Source organism: Canis aureus, chromosome 15, assembly GCF_053574225.1.
Source record: "Canis aureus isolate CA01 chromosome 15, VMU_Caureus_v.1.0, whole genome shotgun sequence".
Taxonomy (NCBI): Eukaryota; Metazoa; Chordata; class Mammalia; order Carnivora; family Canidae; genus Canis; species Canis aureus.
The window spans coordinates 316232-338188 of NC_135625.1; the positions used below are offsets into that span (position 1 = coordinate 316232).

General features: G+C 52.0%; 1 protein-coding gene across 1 annotated transcript in view; it reads left to right on the forward strand.

Moving 5' to 3' along the window:
* The first annotated feature begins 16154 nt into the window (after positions 1–16154).
* Positions 16155–21957, forward strand: part of LOC144284207 (myomesin-2-like) — a 47050-nt gene continuing 41247 nt past the window's right edge. Inside the window, exons 1-5 of the mRNA XM_077848527.1 lie at positions 16155–16279; positions 16431–16592; positions 18367–18505; positions 18654–18811; positions 19859–19951. Of these exons, the coding sequence (XP_077704653.1) occupies positions 16227–16279; positions 16431–16592; positions 18367–18505; positions 18654–18811; positions 19859–19951 (605 nt within the window). The 5' untranslated portion in view covers positions 16155–16226. The remainder of the gene's footprint in view (positions 16280–16430; positions 16593–18366; positions 18506–18653; positions 18812–19858; positions 19952–21957) is intronic.

Sequence of the window (21957 nt, forward strand, 5' to 3'; positions counted from 1 at the left end):
AGAAGCAGGCTCCCACAGGAAGCCTGATGTGAACCAGAAGGCAAAGGCTCAAAGGCTCAATGGCTGAGCCACCAGGAGTCCCAGTATCTGGTCTTTGTCTCTGTTTCTAGTAGAAAGCTCCCGAACCTTTGGGATTTCCTAAACAAAGAGAATGGAAAAAGTGTCTTTGTGATGTTAATTAGGTGACTTTTGGAAGCAGCTGGTTGCTAGGGGAACCAACTGTGGCTGTGTGGGGGGTGTTGGTGGGTTGGAGTTTTTGGTCCACTGGGGGAAGGGAGAGGGGCTAGAGGTTGAGTCAATCACAAAAGGCCAGTGATTTAATCAATCATGTCTATATGATGAAGCCTCCATAAACCCCCCCAAAAGAGCAGGGTTTGGAGAGCTTCTGGTTGGCGAACCCATGGGGATTCAGAGAGACTGGCGGGCGTGCCGACAGGGTGCAGAAACTGTGTCCTTTCCCCATTCCCTGCCCTAAGCATCTCTTCCACGGGGGTGTTCCTGGCTTCTAATACCTCCTAATAAAGCGGTAATCTAGTCAGTAAAATGTTCCTGAGTTCTCTGAGCCTCTCTAGCAAATTAATCAAACCCGAGAAGAGAGTTGTGGGAACCTCTGATCTAGAGCAGATGAGTCAGAAGTGCAGGTGACAACCTGGACTGGCGATGGCCGTCTGAAGGGGTGTGGACAGTCTTGTGAGATGGAGGGAGCCCCTAACCCCTAACCTGGGGTCTGAGGCTGTCTCCTGGCAGACAGGGTCAGAATGGAGTTGAATTGTGGGCACCCAGCTGGCGATGGAGGGTTGCTTGGTGGTGTGGGGGCCCCCCTTCTGGAGTTGTACTGGAATCAAGCATTTTTCAAAAGTGTCCCATAGGTGTTTGAAGACTCTCCTGGTAAAAAGGAGCTGAACTCTTCCAAAGCATAGTGTTTCTGCCACAGAGAGCTGTGGCCATGCCCGAGGGGAGACCAACAGGCTTAGCCAATCAACGTGTAGGCTCACGTCTTGCAGGGAAAAAGGAGAACATTTGTCATGTTAACGTGTGTTTGCATTTTAACACTGTTTATTTAGACCTGGACCTGTTGGCCATTTTGTACTCTCTTCAGTGTAGGCTTCCTAGGGCAACAGTGTGAAAACCTCTTATTTCCAGAACATAATACAGTATTTCTGCTGACACTCACGTGACAGTTACAAGCAACTTTTCCCGCGGAGATCTTTCTCCTTCCTTTCGGTGCATTCTGCTCCAGGCCTCCTCAGGTTCCTCCATGCAGTATTGAATGGGAAACAAAGGAAAAAAATAAATTTCCTTACAGCCTACAGCACCTCGACAAGTCCTCGAGACAGGCAGAGCAACCTTGCTCTGGGAGCTCAGCTGCCTCAATGCTGATCCTCGCTGAGGGCAACGGGGAATCTTAGCCCGGCCCCCAGGAGCCTGTGAGGCTACTTTAACATATAAAAATTCCATTAGAAATTTCCTTTATCTCTTCTCCCCCCCAAGATACATGTTGGCGATCATCCCCTGAGCACATGGCCCATGGATACACATCTGAAAGGTCTCATGACTCAGGTTTTATTAGATGGTAATAAATGACCTTCCCAGTGATAGCTAGCTAGCCCCTTCAGGGTCCTGGAAACCTTATTTCCTAAATACCTGGGAGGCTTGTGTTGTCTCCACCCCCCTCCCAAATTGAAAGTACATAATGGGCTCCTCTTCATGACCCTGGGCAGCTCTTTCTGCCCATGGGCCCTGTCCCCGTGCTCTAAGAAAGCCAACGTTTGCACCAAAGACACCTCGAGAATTCTTTCTTGGCTGTGGGCTCTGAACCCCAACATTTTCCTACATCAGCATGACCTAAGATTAGAGCATGAAGTACCCCTAACGCCCTGGCTGCTCATTGTCAGCACTCAAGAGTCTCCTGGTTAACATGTCCTCAGGAGTTGTCAACCCCCGCGTCTGCTGGGCTCATCTGGCTGGAGCTGCGTGTTGTTGGGCTGGGGTTAGAAGGAATGTGGATGTGCTTTAGGCAGGACTTCATTTCACCACAGTTTCCGCCATGCCGTTCTGCACACAGGGGCAGATTCGCCATTTGTGTCGATACTGGACTCTCCTGAGCATCTGTGCTTCAGAGCCTTTTTCCGTATTCGTTTTTCTTCTCCCTGCATAGCTCTGAATCGTCAGGTGAAGATAATGTTAATCCATTTACCTACAGTTAGTAACCGTATGTAGTGACCGTGTCTGAACCAAATGTCTCTAATTAATTTTTTAGCATGTTTTTCTTTCTGAAAATGATTCTTTTCTTAAATCAACCATAGGAGTCAACATGCTTTACATCAGATCCTTTATTCATCTTATAGCTGGAAGTATGTGCCTTTTACCAACTTCTCCCGATTTTCTCCCTCCCCCAGGTGATAGCAAACACCTTTCTACTCTTTGTTTCTATGAGTTTGACTAAAAAAGATCCACACACAAGTAATACCATGCAGTATTTGTCTTTCTCTGTCTGACTTATTTTGCACCGTCATGGCCTCAGAGTCCATCTATGTTGTTGGGAGAGACTAGACTTCCTTCTTTCTCGTGGCTGAATAATATTCCATTGTGTGTGTGTGTGTGTGTGTGTGTGTGTGTGTGTGTGTATGGGTTCTTTTTAAAACTCTCTAGTATTTTTCTAGAATATTTAACCATTCAAATAATATAATTTAAATAATTAAAATACTTTAAATAATGAAAAGTGCCACTCTTACCCAAAAGCAAGCCATATTATTATACCTCCCGCTCTGTACCCTAGCATGAGGGGTGTTACCCCTACTATAAGATAAGGGAACTGAAGCAGTCGTCTTGAGGAATTTTCAGATGAAGCATCGGGTGGATGAATTATCAGGTGGAAGACATGTAGTAATGAGGAGGTGGATCAGAATTAGCAGTAGTAGAGCGACAGTGTGAGAGGAGGACCAGAACACAAGGCCGCGTTGTCCCCTCTGTGAAAAGCAAATATCACCAGCAAGGAGAGTAAGTACAGGGGAGCAGCACCAGGGTGTGTGGGACGAGGTGGAGCACTAGGAGTGGAGTTAGCGTGCTAACTGGAGGCAGGGCCTTGCTCCCAGTCAGGGTAGGAGTCTCTCATTGATGGAGGTGGGGGGCGACTCATCTGTTGTGTCCATAGAATGGAGAGGATAAGCTTATTTATTCCTTAGGATTACTATGAGGATTTAAATAAGACAGTACGCATAGCACTTACCACTTTGTCTCCCACATATTAAGTGCTTAGTGAGGGCCAGGGACTATTACGATTATCTTGTCAGATATTTTAAAATAAGATAAATGGCCTGAGGTCAAAGTGCAGAGTGTGAGCAATCACAATTCAAGTCCAGATGTTCTGAATCCAGGAACTTTCCCAAATAGTCAACAAAACTATATAGAGCTTAAATAAAGTTAGCAATAGGCAATTATTACAGTTGTAAGTTACATTCTAAATGCTATGTGTTTCATTATTTGTGGCATTTCAACGATCTGAGACATTTTAAGTGAAATATCCCAAATATCTTTCTGGCCTTCTCAGATTTTTGTCAGTGTCTAGATTTATTTAATTGTCGTGAATGTTTCCAAAATGGATAAATCTTCTTCCTTTGACCTATAGTGGCCTCCTTTTGTTCTTAGCTTTAATATGTAACTAGAAGAACAGATAGAAAATTCTAGTTCTCATATTGACTACTTGGATTTAATATTTAAAAAAAAGTAAAATACTCACCTCTCACTCCACTAGGATATTCCCTCAACATTTCACCAGTGTTTAGGCTTTTGAAATATGATAGGAATCACAAGCCCTAAATAGTTTTAGAGTATATCCAGAGAAATCTGCATTCAGACAAGAAGCACTAGCTGAATCTGGCATGGCCTGGAGGCAGGTGCTTAGTGCTTGATGAGCGTGGACTTCCTTGGGATAGTTGGACACAGTTGTGGTACAAGCTGTGACAGAGATATGGGCACAGGGAGGAAGCACAAGCTCTGACAAAGCAGATGAGCCCTGTCCTGCTCAGTTCCTATGTTGTGGCTCTGTCCCAGCTGCCTTTACGACTCAGGCTAAGCAAGCCCTGGGCCAGGCTCATCCTGATTCTCGACCTTCCCACAGTGGGTGGCAAAGCTGTGGCTGCAGGAGGGACCCTGAATGTGGGCTTGCCCCTCTGGGAAGGACAAGAAAGGACATGAGCAGTGCATACACTTAGTGCTAACACTTTATATGTCTGGGTGAAATGATTAATATTCCAACTTAAGTAGGTACAATTTACAGAAGAAACAAATTATAAGATGGATATAAAAAATATCCAATTTTATTTATAATTAAAGAAATATAGATTAAATCACCAGTTATACTTATTTTAAATGTATTTTTTTCATGATCTAATAATATGAATCAAAATCCTAAAGTATGTAAGTGTGTGTGGGAGGTTATATGAATATGTATATATATGTTCATTACTTTGAATATAACATATATATATATATACATATATATGTTCATTAATTCCTCTACAAAGAATCTGTTGTAGGGGCACCTGGGTGTCTCAGTGGTTGAGTGTCTGCCTTCGGCTTGGGGTGTGGTTCTGGAGTCCTGGGATTGAGTCCTGCATCGGGCTCCCTGCAGGGAGCCTGCTTCTCCCTCTGCCTGTGTCTCTGCCTCTCTCTGTGTGTCTCTAATGAGTAAATAAATAAAATCTTAAAAAAAAGAGAATCTGTTGAAGGAGTTGGGTTCACAAGTGTGCTGGGATGTATATTCAGGAGGTTTTGGTCCAAGATGGCACTGAGGGAGACCCTGAACTCACCTCCTCCACCAAACACACTCAATTACACCTATTAATAGACCAATTCCTCCTGAAGAAGAAGTGGGTGTTGACAGCTTCTCAACAGTCAAAGATACAGAGAACAGCAAGAGAGATGGAGACATGACAACAAAAGGGATCTCCACTCCCTGAACTGCAATAGGGAAGGACAGTATTGAGGGGCTGGGACTGGATCCCTCTTTTCTTGGGCAGAAGAAAAAAGCTGAGGTTTAAAAGAGCAACCATCATAGAAAAGAGCCAGCCCTAGAACTCCAACCAATGGCAGAGAAGCTTCTGGAACTCATTCTGTATCAGAGGGACTGGAGAGCAACATGATTTATGCTCCCACTGCCCATTGGATGTGCAGACCAGAACAGGGTCCAAATGTCATAACCTGATCATCACAGCAAGTTTGTAACCTCAGTGAGCCTGTGACCTTAGTAAGCCCAGAGTCCACAAGCCCACACCAGCCCCTGTGGTGCTGGAGCCCAGACGATAAGCTGCTTTTTTTTCCTTTTGTCTCTTTTCTCTTTTATTATTTTATTTACTATTATTTTCTTTCTGTATAAAGCTGCAGCTTAAAAGAGAAACTAGAATATATAGCTACAGCTAGTCAGTTAAAGGGACCATGCACACACAGTCTGCACAGAGATGACCACACACAAGACCATTCCTTTAAGTTTAGGAGAAGTAGCTGTTCTACTTGATCCATAGAAAGTCAAGCAAATAGGGAGAAAGAGGAATACTCTCCAAAAGAAAGAACAAGGAAAATTATCCCTCATAAAAGAGTCTTAATAAGTAAGTAACCAATATGCTTGATAAATAATTTAAAGTAATGATCATAAAGATACTCCCTGGGCTGGAGAGAAGAGTGCAGGAACTCAGTAAGAACTTCAATACAGAGAGAAAATATAAACCAGAACAAGTCAGAGTTGAATAATTGAAATAAAGACATACTAGAAGGAATCAACAGTAGATGAGAGGATGCAGAAAACAGATCAGTGATCTGGAAGATGGGGTAATAAAAGGTGCACAAACTGGACAGCAAAAAGAGGAAAGAACTTTTAAAAATGAAGGTAGGTTAAGAGAGCTCTTAGACAACAGGGAGTGAACAAACTTTCATATTATAGGAGTCCCAGGAGAAGGAAAGAGAGATAGAGAAAGCTGTAGAAAACTTATTTTGAAAAAAATAACAACTGAAAACATCCCTAATCTAGAGAGGGAAATAGACATCAAAGTCTAAGAAGCGCAGGGTTCCAAACAAAATGAACCCAAAGAGGTCCACTTGATGACACAAGATAATTAAAATGTCAAAGTTTAAAAGTAAGGAAAGAATCTTAAACGCAGTAAGAAAGAAACAAAAAGTCACCTATAAGGGAAAAATCTATAAAGCTATCTGTTGACTTTTCAGCAGAAACTTTCAGGCCAGAAGAGAGTGGCACGATGTATTCATAGTCCTGAAAGGAAAGGCCTACAACCAAGACTGTCCCTGGCAAGGTTAACATTCAGATTTGAAGGAGGAATAAAGAGTTTCCTAGAAAAAAGATAAGGGGGTTTGTCAGCTAAACTAGCCTTACAAGAAATGTTAAAGAGCTTTCTTTAACTGGAAAAGAAATGACTGTAATTAGACAGAAGAAAATTATGAACAAAATATGATGACATATTCATAGACAGTGTAGGAGGTAGTGAAAGGAAAAAGACGAGAAGGGGGAAAAGAAAAGGAAAGAAGTTTTTTTTTTTTTTTTTTTTTTTTAAGAATATATTTGAACTTAAATGACCATCAAATTAATATAGGATGCTATTTACTTAGGATGCTGCATATGAACCTCATGGTAATCACAAACCTAAGACCTCTGAGAGATACACAAAAAATAAAGAGGAAAAAAAAAAGCCAAACATAACACTGTAGAAACTCATCAATCGCAAGGAAAGACAGCAAAAGAAGACGAAAGAAAAAACCACAAAACCCAGAAAACAAATAGAATTGTGATAAGTACCTACCAACTGATTATTATTTTAAGTGTAAATGTTCTAAAAACTTCAAACAAAAGACATGGATGGCAGAATGGGAACGGAAAGAAATCCCATACATATGCTGCCCACAAGAATATCACCTCAAAACTAAAGACGCAAACAAACCGCGATGTTTCTAGCAGCTCTATGTACTATAGCCACATTACAGAAGCAGCCCTAATGTCCGCTGAATGAGGAATGGATAAAGAATATGTGGTCTATACATACAAAGGGATATCAGCCATGAAAATGAATGAAATCTTACCATTTACAACTATGTGGATGGAGCTAGAGGGTATGATGCTAAGCAAGATAAGTCAGAGAAAGACAAATGCCTACGATTTTTCTCACATGTACAATTTAATAAACAAAACAAATAAGCATAAGGAAAAGAAAAGAGAGAGAGGCAAACCAAGAAACAGACTCTTAATTATAGAGAACAAACCGATGGTCGCCAGAAGGGAGGTGAGCGGGAGGATGGCTTAAGTAGGTGATGTGGACTAAGGAGTGCACTTGTGATGAGCACTGGGTGCTGTACATGAGTAATGAATCACTAATTGTACACCTGACACTAATATTAAACCGAATGTTAACTAATTGGAGTTTAAATAAAATCTTAACACAAAGAAGGTGAAGGGATAGAAAAACATTCACCAAGCAAATGTTAAAAAACAAACAAAAAAAGCCAGAGTAGCAATACTTATATCAGACAAAATAGACTTTAAAACTAAGAATGGAACAAGACACAGAGATGGATACTACTTAATGACAAAGGAATCAATCCAACAAGAGGATATGTCAGTTGTAAATATGCATCCAACACTGGAACATCTAAAATGTGCAAAGTAAGTATTAAAGGACATAAAGAGAGGAATTGATGGTAATACCATAATAGAAGAGACACTAGCAACCCCTTTACATCAATGGATAGATTATTCAGGCAGAAAATCAATATGGAAACAATGTCTTCGAACGACCTATTGGACCCAGATGCCCATAACAGATATATACAGGGTATTGCATCCTGAACAACACAATATATATTCCTTTCAAGTGCACACAAAACATGCTTCAAAGTAGATCACACATTGGGCCACAAAATAATACTCTGTGAATTTAAGCAGATTAAAATCATGCCATGCATTGTCTAAAATGACAATGGTATGAAACTAGAAATAACTCATGAGAAAAAAAATCAGAAAAAAAATACAAACACGTGGGGATCCAACAACATGATACTAAGCCAATGGGTCAATGAAACAATCAAAGAAGAAATTTAAAAAAATGGGACAAATGAAAATGAAAACACAATGGTCCAAGCTCTTTGGGACACAGTGGAAGCAGTTCTAAGAGAGAAGTATATAGTGATACCAGTCTATCTCAAGACCCAAGTAAAAGCTTAAATAAACAATGTAATCTTACACCTAAAGGAACTAGAAAAAGAAGAAACACAAAGCTCAAGGTGAGTACAAGAAAGGAACGGATAAACATCAGACCAGAAATAAGTGACATAGACACTCCAAAACAATAGAAGAAATCAATAAAACCAAGAGATGGTTCTTTGAAAAGATAAAGGAAGTTGACCATCTGTCAGCCAGACTAATCAAGAGAAAAAGAGCAAAGACCCTAATACGTAAGAACAGAAATGAGAGAAAAGTAACAACAGACAGCACAGAGATACATCGAATTATAAGGGGCTACTGCAGAAGATATAAGCAAATTGGACAATCTAGAAGAAATGTATAAATTGCTAGAAATATACAATCTTCCAGAACAGAACCATAAAGAAATAGAAAATCTGAGCAGACTAATTACAAGTTACAAAATGAATCAGTGATCAAGACAACCAAAAAATAAAATTCCAGATCAGATGGATTCACAGGTAAATTCTAGCAAATACATAAGGAAGTATTAATACCTATTCTCCTCAAACTGTTCCAAAAAATAGAAGAGGGAGGAAAGCTACCAGATACATTCTATCAGGACAGCATTTCCCTGATATCAAAGCTTGATGAAGATACCACAAAAAAAAAAAAAAAAAAAAAAAAGAAGAAAACCACAGAACAACGTCCCTGATTAAAATGGATGCAAATTCTTCAACAAAATATTACCAAGATGCGTGTGACGATACATTAAAAAGACTATTCACTATCATCAAATGGGATTTATTGGAGGGATGCATGGATGGCTCAATGTTGGCAAATCAACCAACGTCCTATACCACATCAACCAGACAAAGGATAAAAATCATATGATCACTTCGATGGGGGTAGAAAAACATTTGACAAAACTCAACATCCAGTCATCACCGAGACTGTCAATGAGGTGGGTGCTCACGGGCCCCCACGCAGCCTTCAGGTCAAGAACTTAGGCCGACACACGTTCGTCAAGCACCTTCTAGAAGACACATCTGTCCTCGTAGAGGAGCGATCTGGTGGTTTCCAATCCTGGCAGGCACTGTCGCCTCTTAGGACGACTCTGTTGAGAAACTCTCTGGAGAGGCTGCACAGCCCGACTCCCTCTGGGTCATCTCCCAAGCCAAAGAGTGAAGGTGCGGGCATCTTACGCTGATGATGCGATTCAGCATGTCCTCTGGGGATCCCGATAAAAATGGGAGCTCTCAGCGCCTGACCCTTGTCCCACTTCATCTGGAGGCCACTCTGGCCCCTGAGCCAAGCCGGCAAGTCAGCCTGTCTCAGCGTTCTTCGGCCTCCTTGCGGTGCCGAAGAGGACCGATTATTTAGAAATGCGCTTCTGCTTTTGGGCAGCGTTGCCAAGGGAAAGTAAAGTGCCTTGGACTGGTGGCCCTGCCTCAGTGGGACGGCTCGCAGGGAGGCCGGGCGAGCCGAGCCGAGGTACCCTGCCGAGCGGAGCATCCTTGGGGTGACCCTTTCCTGAGTCCGGTGGGACAGCCCGGGTGGGAACTGGGGGAACGTCTCACCATCACTTATCTTTAGAGGGAGATTCTCAGCAGCTCAACAAACCCCTGGCGTCGCAGCCTCTTGCGTGGCATTGAATTCTGGATCTGCGGCTTCAGTTGGAGTCAGCGTGTTTTCCTCCCGTGAACCAGGGATGGGATGAACTGTGGAATGACCTAGACGGCTACTGAGGCCTAGAGCCTGCCCCTTCGGGGTTCACACCCAGAGCAGCTTACCCAGCGGTGTGGGTAACACCTCCGAGACAGTCGTACACCGCAGGCCCCGCACACTATCCTGCACAAAGTGGGAGTGAACAAAGCCCCCTTTCTGTAATGGCGGGGCTCACTGGGCGCATCAACAAGCAGTAGGGTAATTCGGCACACCACCGTCTTCTGAGCTGGCCTGCCCTCTCTGCCACTCGTCTGGACGTAGACAACCCTCAAGAAGGGTGTAGTGTGTCTCTAAGCTTTTAGAAAAGCCAGTAATTCAGCTTACAAATAATTGTTCAGGGATAAGACATTTGGGACTTGACCGGCATTTCCAGAAGAGTCAGGTGACTCGTGTTTCTCTTAATCATTTTTTTATGATTCATCCTAAACAAAGGTCAGTCTGTGTATGGATTGTGCTCATAGGTATGTTAGAGTCGGTGTGAAATTTCTGACCCTCCTCTCTTCTTTTATGACCCCAACCGGCACATCAGCTGGATACGGGAATGGGCCTTCAGCGTCCTCCTCCTCAGAGATGATCTGTGCGGGCGCCTCCACCGGCATCCTGGTCTTCTCGTGGCCTGTGTGTCTGTATGGACAGACTTTGGAGGCGGTGCCTGGTTAGCGAGGACTCCTGGGTGTAACGGGGAGGATTTCACTGAGCAAAAATCACACCCATGCGCACACACACGGGTGCCCGGGCTCTTTCCGGCCTTGCTAGGAGAAGTACTTTGTCATCAAATGAGTTACTTTTGCTTGTACCCGATTGCTACCAAATTCACGGTAGGTGTGGTAGCACCGTAGGCATTACTAACTCTCCGGCCCTATTACTAACATCCATACTGAAGGGCTGTGCCTCGTGCTGGCTGCTTCATTCGCACCGCGGACGACATGTGCTCCTGGAGTCCGGCTGCAGGGCGTGGGATGCGGGCGCGAATCTGTCTAGCAGCCACCTCTGGGAGTTGCATGGGGTCTATGCATGACTTCAGCAATGGAATCCAGATTTCTGGTCTCTTTTGCCAGCGTCTCTGAAAACGAATGCACACGCCAGGCGCAGCCTGTGAGATCTGTGACTACCACTGGTCCCGCAAGTGCCTCAGCTCAAGGCCGAGTCTCTAGGACGTCAGAAAGACAATGGACGTGCATCAGAGAACCAGAGGACGCCGCTGGCTCCACGTTGTTCCCTTTGCCTTGTGCCGCTTTCCTCTTACCAGGTAACAGCAGCCTCGGATAATGTTTGTTAGGCCCCTCGCGGGCCGGTGCCACAATTATCCTTCGTGTTAGTGAGTTGCCCTTTGTAGTTGTTCATGTTACATTTTTTTTTTCTAAAGTTTCCCCAAATGGGTAGGCAAAAAAACAAAAACAAAAACAAAACAAAACAAAACAACCCAAAAAACAAACAAACCAAAAAAAAAAAAAAAAAACCCAAAAAAACAAACCTCATGTAGATAAAAAAACAAGTTGTAAATTCTGGAAAAAGCTGTTTTGAGTTTAGGACCTTAGTGGGTTCCCCCCACTTCCCCTGTGGTAGGGAAACTGTTGTGAACTACTTCCACCCAGTAAGTGCGTTCCGTTGGCCCCCACTACGCACGTGGACCCCGAGGGTGGCTGCACTCCCGGAAAGAAGGCAACGGAGCAGGGGCCCCGTCACCCAGTGGATGGCCCGATGCTCTGTGAACCCTTCATTATCCAGGCTCAGGGACGTTGGAAAACTCGCCCAAGGTCCCCCCGCTGACCCAGGCCCGGCCCACTGAAGCCTCATGCGCGTGGCCCCTCGCGTGTCGTCTGATGCTCGAGGCCCCTGGGCGGCATTTCCCAAAGCCCCCAGCATGGCGGGCCCCGTTCAGTTACACGCAGCTCCTTTCTGGAAGAGCCGGGGGTACACGGGCTCCATAGCAATTCTCACGATTTTTGTTACCGATACAGAGCACACATCAAAGCCGAGCCCTTGGCCTAGCGGGGAGGGGGGGCCGCCTGGCTCCAGCCCACACTTACTGGGACCCCAGGAGGGATGAATGCAGGACAAGGGGGAGGAAACAAGGCGGGGGCAAGGCTGAGGTCCAGGCCCGGACTCTGATCTCTTACTTGCAGTTTGTGGGTCTTATGCTCAAGGACCCCCTCCCAGTGCCAGGGGGGCCCCCAGGGCTCTGTTTGTCACCTGTCATCTCCTGGGGTCTCCGTCTGAAGCCTCTGCCTCAGACCCACCCCGAGAGTGCTCCCCCCAATCACCTGGGTTTTGGCGTTTGCTCAGACTCTTCCCAGTTGAACGTGCCTCAGTTTACCTTATACAAAGGCAAGAGCAAGTGTCCAGATTGAATCTGTGCGGTGTTCGCTCCCAGGAGAGGGTTGCTCCGCTGGCGCCTTCTGCCCGCCTGGAATCCAGAGCACCAGGGCTGACGTCTACACTGGCTCGGTGTGGTCTGTGCCAGGACCTCGGAGAGGGTCTTGGGTTCCCTGAGCCTCCGCTCCGCCTTCCCCACAGGTGACGCACTTGCAGAGCTGCCCCTGGGTACAGGGTGGTTTTCTGGGCCTGGGTCCCTGGGAGGTCTCAGCCACAGAGCACAGTCCCCTGAAGGGGGAAACCGACGCTTAACCCCGGAGCCGGGCGCCGTGACGCGTGCTCTCACCGTCCACCTGCTGGCGGAGGCTGCCCCCCTCTGTGAAAATTGAAAATCGTGTTTTAAAGACTCTCCGTTCAGGACGGTCACGCGTGCACTGAGGACAACGCTGTTGTGCCTCCAGGGTTGACATTGAAAACCGTATTTGCGGTGATCAGCATGCAAGAGTGCACGATAGGACAGCCCCAGTCTGCGTGTCAAGAGCCGGGGGGATGCGAGTGGCATCTGTGGTCCGGGCTCCGGGGTCGGACTTTGCTCTGTCTCCGCCCGCAGGGTGGCTCCGGGGCTGCCCCTGCCCACCTGCCCACCTGCCCGGCGGCGTGTGCTGCTGGCTCAGCCACGGTCATGGCCTGGCCGCCGTGAACCATGGGACGCGTCCCCGGACCTAATTCCCATCTGCGTGACCGCCGCCCCCAGCACACCTGCCCCCTGGGGTCCCTGTGCGCCCGTGGCCGGGTCCGGTGCACCTGCTTGCGGTGATGTCGCCAGAGCAGCCCTCTGACTGCAGGGCCCAAGCCTTTTCTTGGCTGTGCGGCCTGGGGCGAAACCCCAAACCTGGGGTGTGGGCCGCGGGGCCCCTGGCCCATGGCCGGGTCCCCCTGAAGCTCCGCCCTGCGTAGCCTGTGCTCCAGCCCCTCTGCCTGGGTCTGTTCCTCTTTCCCCGGAACCCCAGGCTCTGCTCAGCAGGCGCTCCCGTGCTCCACTCTGGCTTTGTAGGGACAGCCAGCTTCCACCCGGGCCTCCCCTCCTCTGGGGAGCCTTCCAGAACCACCTGATTCCCCGTCTCTCCGGGCTGGGTCGGAGCCCCTCTTATGTCTGATGAAACCGCAGGGGACGGTATCGCCCTGTGCACCGGTGCACACGGCCTCGGCCCCACTTCACCTCCGAGGTTTGCAGACAAAGGACCTCTGACACCTCCATGTCTCATCTTCTGGAATGACCCTGAAGCCTGGATCTCAATAAATGCTTGGTTAAGGTTGCAGCACTGGGGACTGTGATCCAGGCCACAGAGAGGTGTGTTTGCACACACGTGAGGCCACGGAGAGGCGTGTTCTCGACAGGCCTGTGCAACGCTCCCTGTGCACCTGCCCTTCATTGGGGTAAGTGCGGGACGAGAGCCGCCGGGAAGAAGCGCCACCTCCGTCAGGTCCCAGGTGAGTCCAACAAGCACTCGGTGCACAGTGCGCGCGGGCGGCAGAGCGGGTTCTGCTCTCCCGAAGCTTGGGGATTAGGTGGGAATCGAGTCATTAGCGCTTCCAGCCACTTGGGACTTAACCAGGTTCAGCTGTGAGGAATGTCGCCCGTCATCTGTGCCTGGAGCCCAAGCCCCGCTGTCCCCACGGATTGAGTCGCAGGCCGACGGCCCGGATGGCAGGCTCCCTGGGGCCGTTGCAGCTCCATCGGGGCGGGGGGGTGTGGAGGCAAGCGGGGGTGGTGGGTCGGGCCGAAGGCAAACCCACAGGGTCTTGGCTTCTAGGTCCTGCAAGGGGCGGAGATCCTGTTCCAGGGAGCTGGCAGGAGGACCTGGCTCTTGGGAGGGGACCTGCGAGAGGTGATGGGCCAGCTGAGGGGTGAGTGAGGGCCGGGTCGGCCTGACCCTGGGGGGCAGGAAGTGCAGGTGGGCACAGGGCGTCGCAGGGGGCGTGGTGGTGGAGGCAGCTGTGCCTGCACCAGACCTGAGGCAAGCGGGGTCCGGGGTCTCAGCTGGGATGCGTGGGGCCAGTTGAGCAGGCCCTGAGCAGACCCCGAGCAGGCCCCCAGCAGGCCCCCAGCAGGCCCCCCAGCAGGCTGTCCTGGGGGGGAGGCGGAGACGTCGGGAGAACGCCAACCAGCTATGAGTGCAAGCATCACTGTTTCGTGACCTCATTCATGGGCCCCAGCTGTCCTGGCCAGATGCGGGCTTTGTCCTGGGTGACAGTGGAAACCAATCACGTGGCAGAGCAGCACCTTCCGAGGGTCGCTCAGGCCACGAGCAGGCGTGGGGCGGTGGGGCCCGGGAACCCGGCCACGCCCTGTCAGCCGAGGAGCAGGTGGGCCGTCGAGGCCGGGTTTGCAGCAGAACCGGACATGAAGCATTTCAGGGCAGGACGTCCTTCTCCTCTTCTCTAACATAAAACTGGGCTGTATTTTCCCACATTTGGTAAAAAGCGTGCTTCCAATCTCCAACGCGGAGCGCAGAGCAGGAGCCGGGAGCGCATGTTTAGAACTGATTTATGGGCCCCAGAAGGCCACCCGGAGAAAGATCTCTGCGGCTTGTGAGGTCTTTTATTTTTTTTTTTTATTTTTTTATTTTTTTCCTGAATTACTTAGTATCTGATTTAGACAGTTAAAATCTTCAGCTTGGGATTTTTGCATCTAGATTGGGCACAGCTTTGAACCTCTCCTCCAATGCATATTTCATGATTAGGATCCTCAAGCCCCGAAACCTCCCTGGAAAAAAAAAATTCTGTACCTTGTGGTTTGCTTAATACACTGGAGGTAGATGAATTCAAGGAGCCACCCCTTAATCTAATAAGAAGTACTTTTAGAAACAACACTTAGAATAATTGAAAATGGCATTGGACAACAACCACAGAAGTACTAAAAGGAAAAAAAAGATTCTATTTTTAACTGTGGACTTTTTAAATGAAAATATTTTATTTTATTTATTTATTTATTTTGTAAATTAAGTATTGCAATTCTCATTGCCTTTTTTTTTTTTTTAATTTTTATTTATTTATGATAGTCACAGAGAGAGAGAGAGGCAGAGACACAGGCAGAGGGAGAAGCAGGCTCCATGCACCGGGAGCCCGACGTGGGATTCGATCCCGGGTCTCCAGGATGGCGCCCTGGGCCAAAGGCAGGTGCCAAACCGCTGCGCCACCCAGGGATCCCAGTCAGAGACTTTTTAACAAATGTTTCTTGACTTTGCTGCCCCTCATACATATTTTTTTTAAAGATTTTATTTATTTATTCATGAGAGACACACACAGAGAGAGAGAGAGAGGCAGAGACACAGCCAGAGGGAGAAGCAGGCTCCATGCAGGGAACCCGATGCAGGACTCGATCCCGGGTCTCCAGGATCAGGTCCTGGGCTGAAGGCAGGTGCTACCACTGAGCCACCCAGGGATCCCCCACCCCCATACATCTTTCAGAACTAGGACCTGAAACGCCACCAAAATAGAAGGGCACTGAGAAGGGGCAGTGAGAGAGGAGCTCGTGGGGGCAAAGGAAAGATCACTGGAGCAAATGTCAGTAGTTTTGCTGCGATCATAATAAATATAGCGATAAGGTAAACACATTCAGGCCTCGGGGCTGGTGTGAAGCCACAGGTCTTCGGCCAGCTTCTGAAGCACAGCGCCCTGGGGGACGTGCCCCACACGCCCGTGGTCTGTGCTGATGGACAGAAGATGCTGCTGGGCGTGCCGAGCTGCGGCCAGGGGAGCTTGTGCGTGTCACCAGCACCCTATATTTAGACCTGCCTATGGCCCTTGTGTTGCCTCCCCGTTGCAAACAGCCAACCCCGCACAGCCCTCCCAGCAGCCTCTAGGAGCCTCAAATCCCTGGAGATATATATAATCGTGGCATTAGGCCAGGAGGCACCCGAGGGCACAGATGGGGAGTGGCAAGGGGAGGAGAGGTGCTCCCGTGTGAAGGGGCCCCTCCGAGGATGCGTGTGTGCAGATGGGGGCAGCGCCTGCGCAGGGGCGTACACACGAGCTCGTGTGCTCCGGGAGGTGCGAACACTGTGTGTCTGCACCCACGCGTGCCGTGCTCACTCGTGGTCGTGTGCCTGCATGTTTCAAGGCGCAGGAGAAAGGTGGTGCGTGTGTTGGGATAAGTCCGCACACGTCTCTAACACGCGTGACTGTCTCCGTGATGGCCCAGGCGTACCTCCAGCCGGTCGTCTTCCCAGAAGTCTCTCTCTCAGAAGTCGTCTTCCCAGAGAGCGTCGGACCGGGGGTCGTTTGCAGCAACCACCTGCAGTATCTGCGCAAAGCGGGTGAGCACCGCGCAGGAGGAGGAGGAGGAGCACGAGAAGAAGAGGAGGTGAGGCTGTCCTCCTCCCGCGCGCCCAGCGCAGAGCCCAGGGCATCAGGGCACCGGGGCCGGGGGCGGGAAGGATCCGAGGCCACGGAAGGGCCGGGGCCACGCAGGAAGCCCGGAGCTGCGAGGGCCTCTCGTGACGGTGAAGGTGCCCTGCAGGGGTCCCGGGGTCGGGGAGTGCTGCAGGCTGGCTGCTGGCTGCCCTCTGCTCCTTCCGGCTCCTTCCGGCAGCAGATCCCGGCACGCCGTGTCCGCCCCGTGCTGTCCCCGTGGAACAGGAGGGCCCCCGACAGCGTCAAGTTAACGTGGGGTTCCCACCGGCCTCCCGTCTCGCTGCGAGCACCCAGCTGGGAGGTCCGGGAGGGGGACAGCAGCGAAGGCCCCGCACGGGCTGAGGCTGGCGGGCAGCGCGCTCCGCACAGGGGACCGGCCACGGGGAGGACAGGGACTACTGAGGACGTGAGTCTTCCCGTTGCTTCCCGATCACGGAGAAGCAGGTGCGGGCTTACGGGACAGAACAGCTCAGCCCCGTGAAAGCCTCTGCTGTCCTACCTGTGCTCGGTTCCCCTACTCCCCACACTGTTTCTAGAAAGTTTTCTCTATCGTCTGACACACTTAAAGCCTGAGGGAGGAAGCTGAGGGTTTGGTGGACGGGCTTCATTTTGAACCCTGAGCTGTGACTGAAGGGATCTGAGTGACGGGAATGTGCAGCCGAAAGGACCAGCCTTGCTTTGGTCAACCTTGAACGACCTTTCGAACGCCTTCTGGGAATTTTGAGTGCAAATTTTATGGCAAAGTAAGGATTTCTTTTGTGAGAGAATCACTTCACAATGGGCACCTTACCCAAATCTGGGTTTTCTGGTGCTGGGGTATTTAAAAAAAAAAAAATGGTTCTATGTTTATTTAGGGTTTGGGCAGGAGGAGTGGGAAGACTGGACCTTTTTGTATAATTTTATCAGCTTTTCCTTCTTGTGACCTTGAACATGTCCCAGAAACTTCCTGTGCCTCCATTTGCACAGGAGGGAGTGGAGGGAAGTGGTGCTAACTGGGGAGGTCGGGGACAGGGTGCCGTGACTCCCGTGGTCTTGGCGCGGGACAGTCCTCGCATGAAGCCTCCCTCATTCCCGCCAGGCTGGGCCCCGAGGCCGGCAGCTGAGCGGCAGGTAGGGCGCCCGCCTGCGTGTCGGGCTCGTCCGGTTCCTCACCTCCCGTGGCAGATGCTGGTTTAACGTAGGGGACGAATCGGTCCTTCTTGAAAGATGAATCGGTGGCTCCGTGGGTGGGTCCGTTTGAATTACTGCTACGTCTTCGTGTAAAATAAAGACCAAGGAGGCGTTGGCGAGTCCCAAGATCCCAGCACGGCCTCCTGGAGGCGGCACGGACCCAAAACACCGCTTTGGGGCCTTTCCTCCGTCCCAGCGAGAGCCAGGCCTCTGTGAGGCCGTCCGCGGCCTTGTGCCCCCGGGTCCGTGTGTGAGGGGACAGTGGGCAGGAGGGGCCCGGGCGGGCGCGGCGGCGGGCCCGGCGGTGTTGGGGCACTAGAGGGCACTCCGGCCGGGTGGACGGCACCTCGTTGTCCACACTTACAGGTCGAAGAAGCCCGATTTTGTATCTAATCCTTTTTACTCTCCTGGAGCGCGGAGGGCAGCTCCCCCGGGGGCCCAGCGTGGGTCCCACTTGAGGAGCGCCTGGGGACTGCGTGTGCGGCGCCCGGGCCGTCTGTGCCCCCACGCCCCTCTGCGGCCCTGGGAACAGCGTGGCCTCTCCACCCCTGCAGGTACCAGTCCCTGGTGGCTTCTTACGGAGAAGCCAAGCGGGAGCGTTTCCTCCGGGAGCTGGCCGAGATGGAGGAAAACGTGCACCTGGCGCGCTCACAGGCCCAGGACAAGCTGGACAAATACGCCATTCAGGAGATGGTACGGGGATCTCCACGGCTCCCGGAGACGCGTGGCGCTGTCGTGGTGGTCTCACGGCGTGCGTGTGGCCTGCCGGCACAGAGCCTCGCTCACCCGTCACGCGGCCGCTTCCCACGGTGCACTGACCTCTGCTTGCTTCCCGGGACAGGTGGAGGACAAGCTGGCCGGGGACAGGCACTCGTACCTGGAGCGGATGCGCAGGGCCCCTGAGATCCTGGTGCGCCTGAGGTCCCACACCGTCTGGGAGAGGATGTCTGTGAAGCTGTGCTTCACCGTGCAAGGCTTTCCCACCCCCGTGGTGCAGTGGTGAGTGCGCGCTTCTCTGTCCCCGGGGTCCGAGGAGGGCCACACGGCACTTTCTCCCAAGGACCTGGTAACAGTTGGTGCAACGTGCGGGTGCAGAAGACCCACGTGAAGGAAACGCACGGCACGCACCCCATTCCTCGTCCACCTCGTGTGCATCTCCATGGGGGGCAGGTTTGCGCTCCCATGTGTGCACTCCCAGCACCTGCTGGTGCTTCTGCTTTAGCGAAATTAACTCAGCTGAGTTTTTAGAGGATTTTCATGTAAGAACAAGTTCCTCCAGATGCCCTGGGTTTACATGAGGGGCTCTTTCAAGTCTTGGGAGACCCGCGGGGGGAGGCCTGAGCAGCACGCTGTGGGACCGCGTGCGGTGCTGCGGCTGAGCCAACCTGGTGACGTCAAGAACCAGGAGCCCAGGCCCCGCAGACCCTTTGTGTTTGTCCGTGTGTTGCATACATGTTTGTTTCCCCACTTGCTAGGAGTGATATTAGCATTACCAAAGTCTGTAGCTTGCTGCCGAAACCCAACACGTTTTGCTCAAAACCCAGTTGGGGCCCTCAGTCCGGATCAGAAGATTAGCGCCGGGCCGTGTGGCTGTTTGCCCAGCAGGCTGGGGAGGCAGGGGCCTGCGGATCCCAGACCCCAGGGAGACGAGGTCCTGCTGTCCTGGTGGGGCGGGGAGGCCAGCTTCCTGCAGTCGGAGTCGGGATCCAGCACGCTTTGATCCTCTGGCCTCTCCAGAGAGGCTGGCCTGGGACCTGCTAACACCGGCAACATTTTTTTCTTGGGTCACGATTTATCCCCAATTCCTCACGGAGCCCAGGGCGGCGTCCTGCCCTCCCTGTCATAGGTTGGGAGCGGCCCAGTGAGGCCGAGGTCTGCGAGCGCTGCTCTCTCCCGCACATCGGGCAGATGAGCCCGCGGGCCCAGGTCCTGGAAGGGGCGCTTGCAGGCACAGAGCGAGCCTTACCGGGGAGCCGCAAGGAGGCCTGGGACAAGGCGCAGACTCCACTCTGCCCACGGCCTGAGAGGAGGGTTTCCCTCGTGCAGGTACAAGGACGGGAGTTTGATCTGCCAAGCAGGAGAGCCGGGGAAGTACAGGATCGAGAGCAAGTACGGCGTGCACACGCTGGAGATCAACAGGTACGGGCTGGGCGGGCCTGGCGGGCCGGGCCCGGAGCTCAGGGCGCCCCAGATCCACGGGTTCCCGGGACTCCGCTGGTGTTCCTGGGTTAGTCTGTGGGAGGAGCTCCCTTTGTCGTGCTCCGTGTGGGGCCCCCGGAGGCAAACCCAGGGGCTCTTCCAGCCTCCAGGCAGAGGGAGAAGCAGGCTCCATGCAGGGAGCCCGACGCGGGACTCGATCCCAGGACCCTGGGGTCACGCCCTGGGCCAAAGGCGGCGCTAAACCGCTGAGCCCTGGGCTGCCCAGATTTGTCATTTTTAACCAAAGGAAGATTCTGCATGTCTTTCCCTGTTTCTGTGTAGACACAGATTTTATTTCTCAAGGAGACCGTGGCACCCTGCAGGGCGCCCCTTCCCCAGCGCACCCACCCTCCCGCGGCCCGGCTGTAGCCCTCGGGTCAGCGGGCCCCACAGGGACCCGAGGAGGGACCGTTGGGCTCCTGCAGCCGCGGAGGCCTGGCCTCGGAGCCCGATCGGCCGCGTCCCTCGTGACTCTGCATAGGTCACTAACTCCTCCCGAATCGCGATATTTTCATCTGAGAATCACTATCAACAGGGAGATGATAAAAACGTCACCCCTGCCGGCGTCACGGGAAGCACCGTGAGGAGGCAACCAGGCCACGCAGATTTTGGCCTGTTCCATAAACGCGTGTGTGCGCGTGCAAGTGGCACGGGCTCCAGGAGGGGGGAGGGAAGCTGGCGCAGGCAAGCAACCGGTAAGATGTCGACGCACAACTTCACCGAGTGCTGCACCGCTGACGAGCAGAGCGGCCACATCCCCAGGGGCTCGGTTCACTTAGAGGCGAAATAATCCGCAGTAAAATAATTCTCGGTGGAGACGCGCCCCTGGCCGCGGACAAGTCGCAGCTCGACCCGCAGAGCCCGCGGCTTCTCCCGATGCGCTTCCACCCACGGGAGTCTTTCCCTTTCTAGGAAGACCTTCCAGTCGGTTCTGTGAAGGAAAAGGTCAGGCCGACGAGCTTTATCCTGGGACCCCTGGGAGGCCCAGGCCCGGGTGCTGGGAGGGAAGTGGGGTGTGCACCCCAGGAGAGAGCGGGGCCGGGCGGGGAGGCGAGGAGGAGGCCAGACTTGCCGCACAGACGTGGTGGGGTGGGGGTGAGACTGGCGACCCGGTTCCTGGGTGCTGAGGCGCCTGCTGGGCCTGGGGGGGGGGGGTCCTGAGCTGACCTAGGAGGGTCCCCGCTGGGCCCTGGGGAGGGGCCCAGAGCTGACCTAGGAGGGTCCCTGCTGGGCCTTGCGGGGGAAGGACCCTGAGCTGACCTAGGAGGGTCCCTGCTGGGCCCTGGGGAAGGGAGGACCCTGAGATGACCTAGGAGGGTCCCCTGCTGGGCCTTGGGAGGGGGGTCCTGAGCTGACCTAGGAGGGTCCCTGCTGGGCCTTGGGGGGGGCCCTGAGCTGACCTAGGAGGGTCCCTGCTGGGCCTTGGGGGTGTGCCCTGAGCTGACCTAGGAGGGTCCCTGCTGGGCCCTGGGGAAGGGAGGAGCCCTGAGCTGACCTAGGAGGGTCCCTGCTGGGCCCTGGGGAGGGGAAGACCCTGAGCTGACCTAGGAGGGTCCCTGCTGGGCCTTGGGAGGGGGCCCTGAGCTGACCTAGGAGGGTCCCTGCTGGGCCTTGGCGGGGGGGGCCCTGAGCTGACCTAGGAGGGTCCCTGCTGGGCCTTGGGGGGGGGGCCCTGAGCTGACCTAGGAGGGTCCCTGCTGGGCCCTGGGGAGGGGAGGACCCTGAGATGACCTAGGAGGGTCCCTGCTGGGCCTTGGGGGGGGGGCCCTGGGGAAGGGAGGAGCCCTGAGCTGACCTAGGAGGGTCCCTACTGGGACCTGGGGAGTGGCCCTGAGCTGACCTAGGAGGGTCCCCGCTGGGACCTGGGGAGGGACCCTGAGCTGCCCTAGGAGGGTCCCTGCTGGGCCTTTGGGGGGGGGGGGCTGAGCTGACCTAGGAGGGTCCCT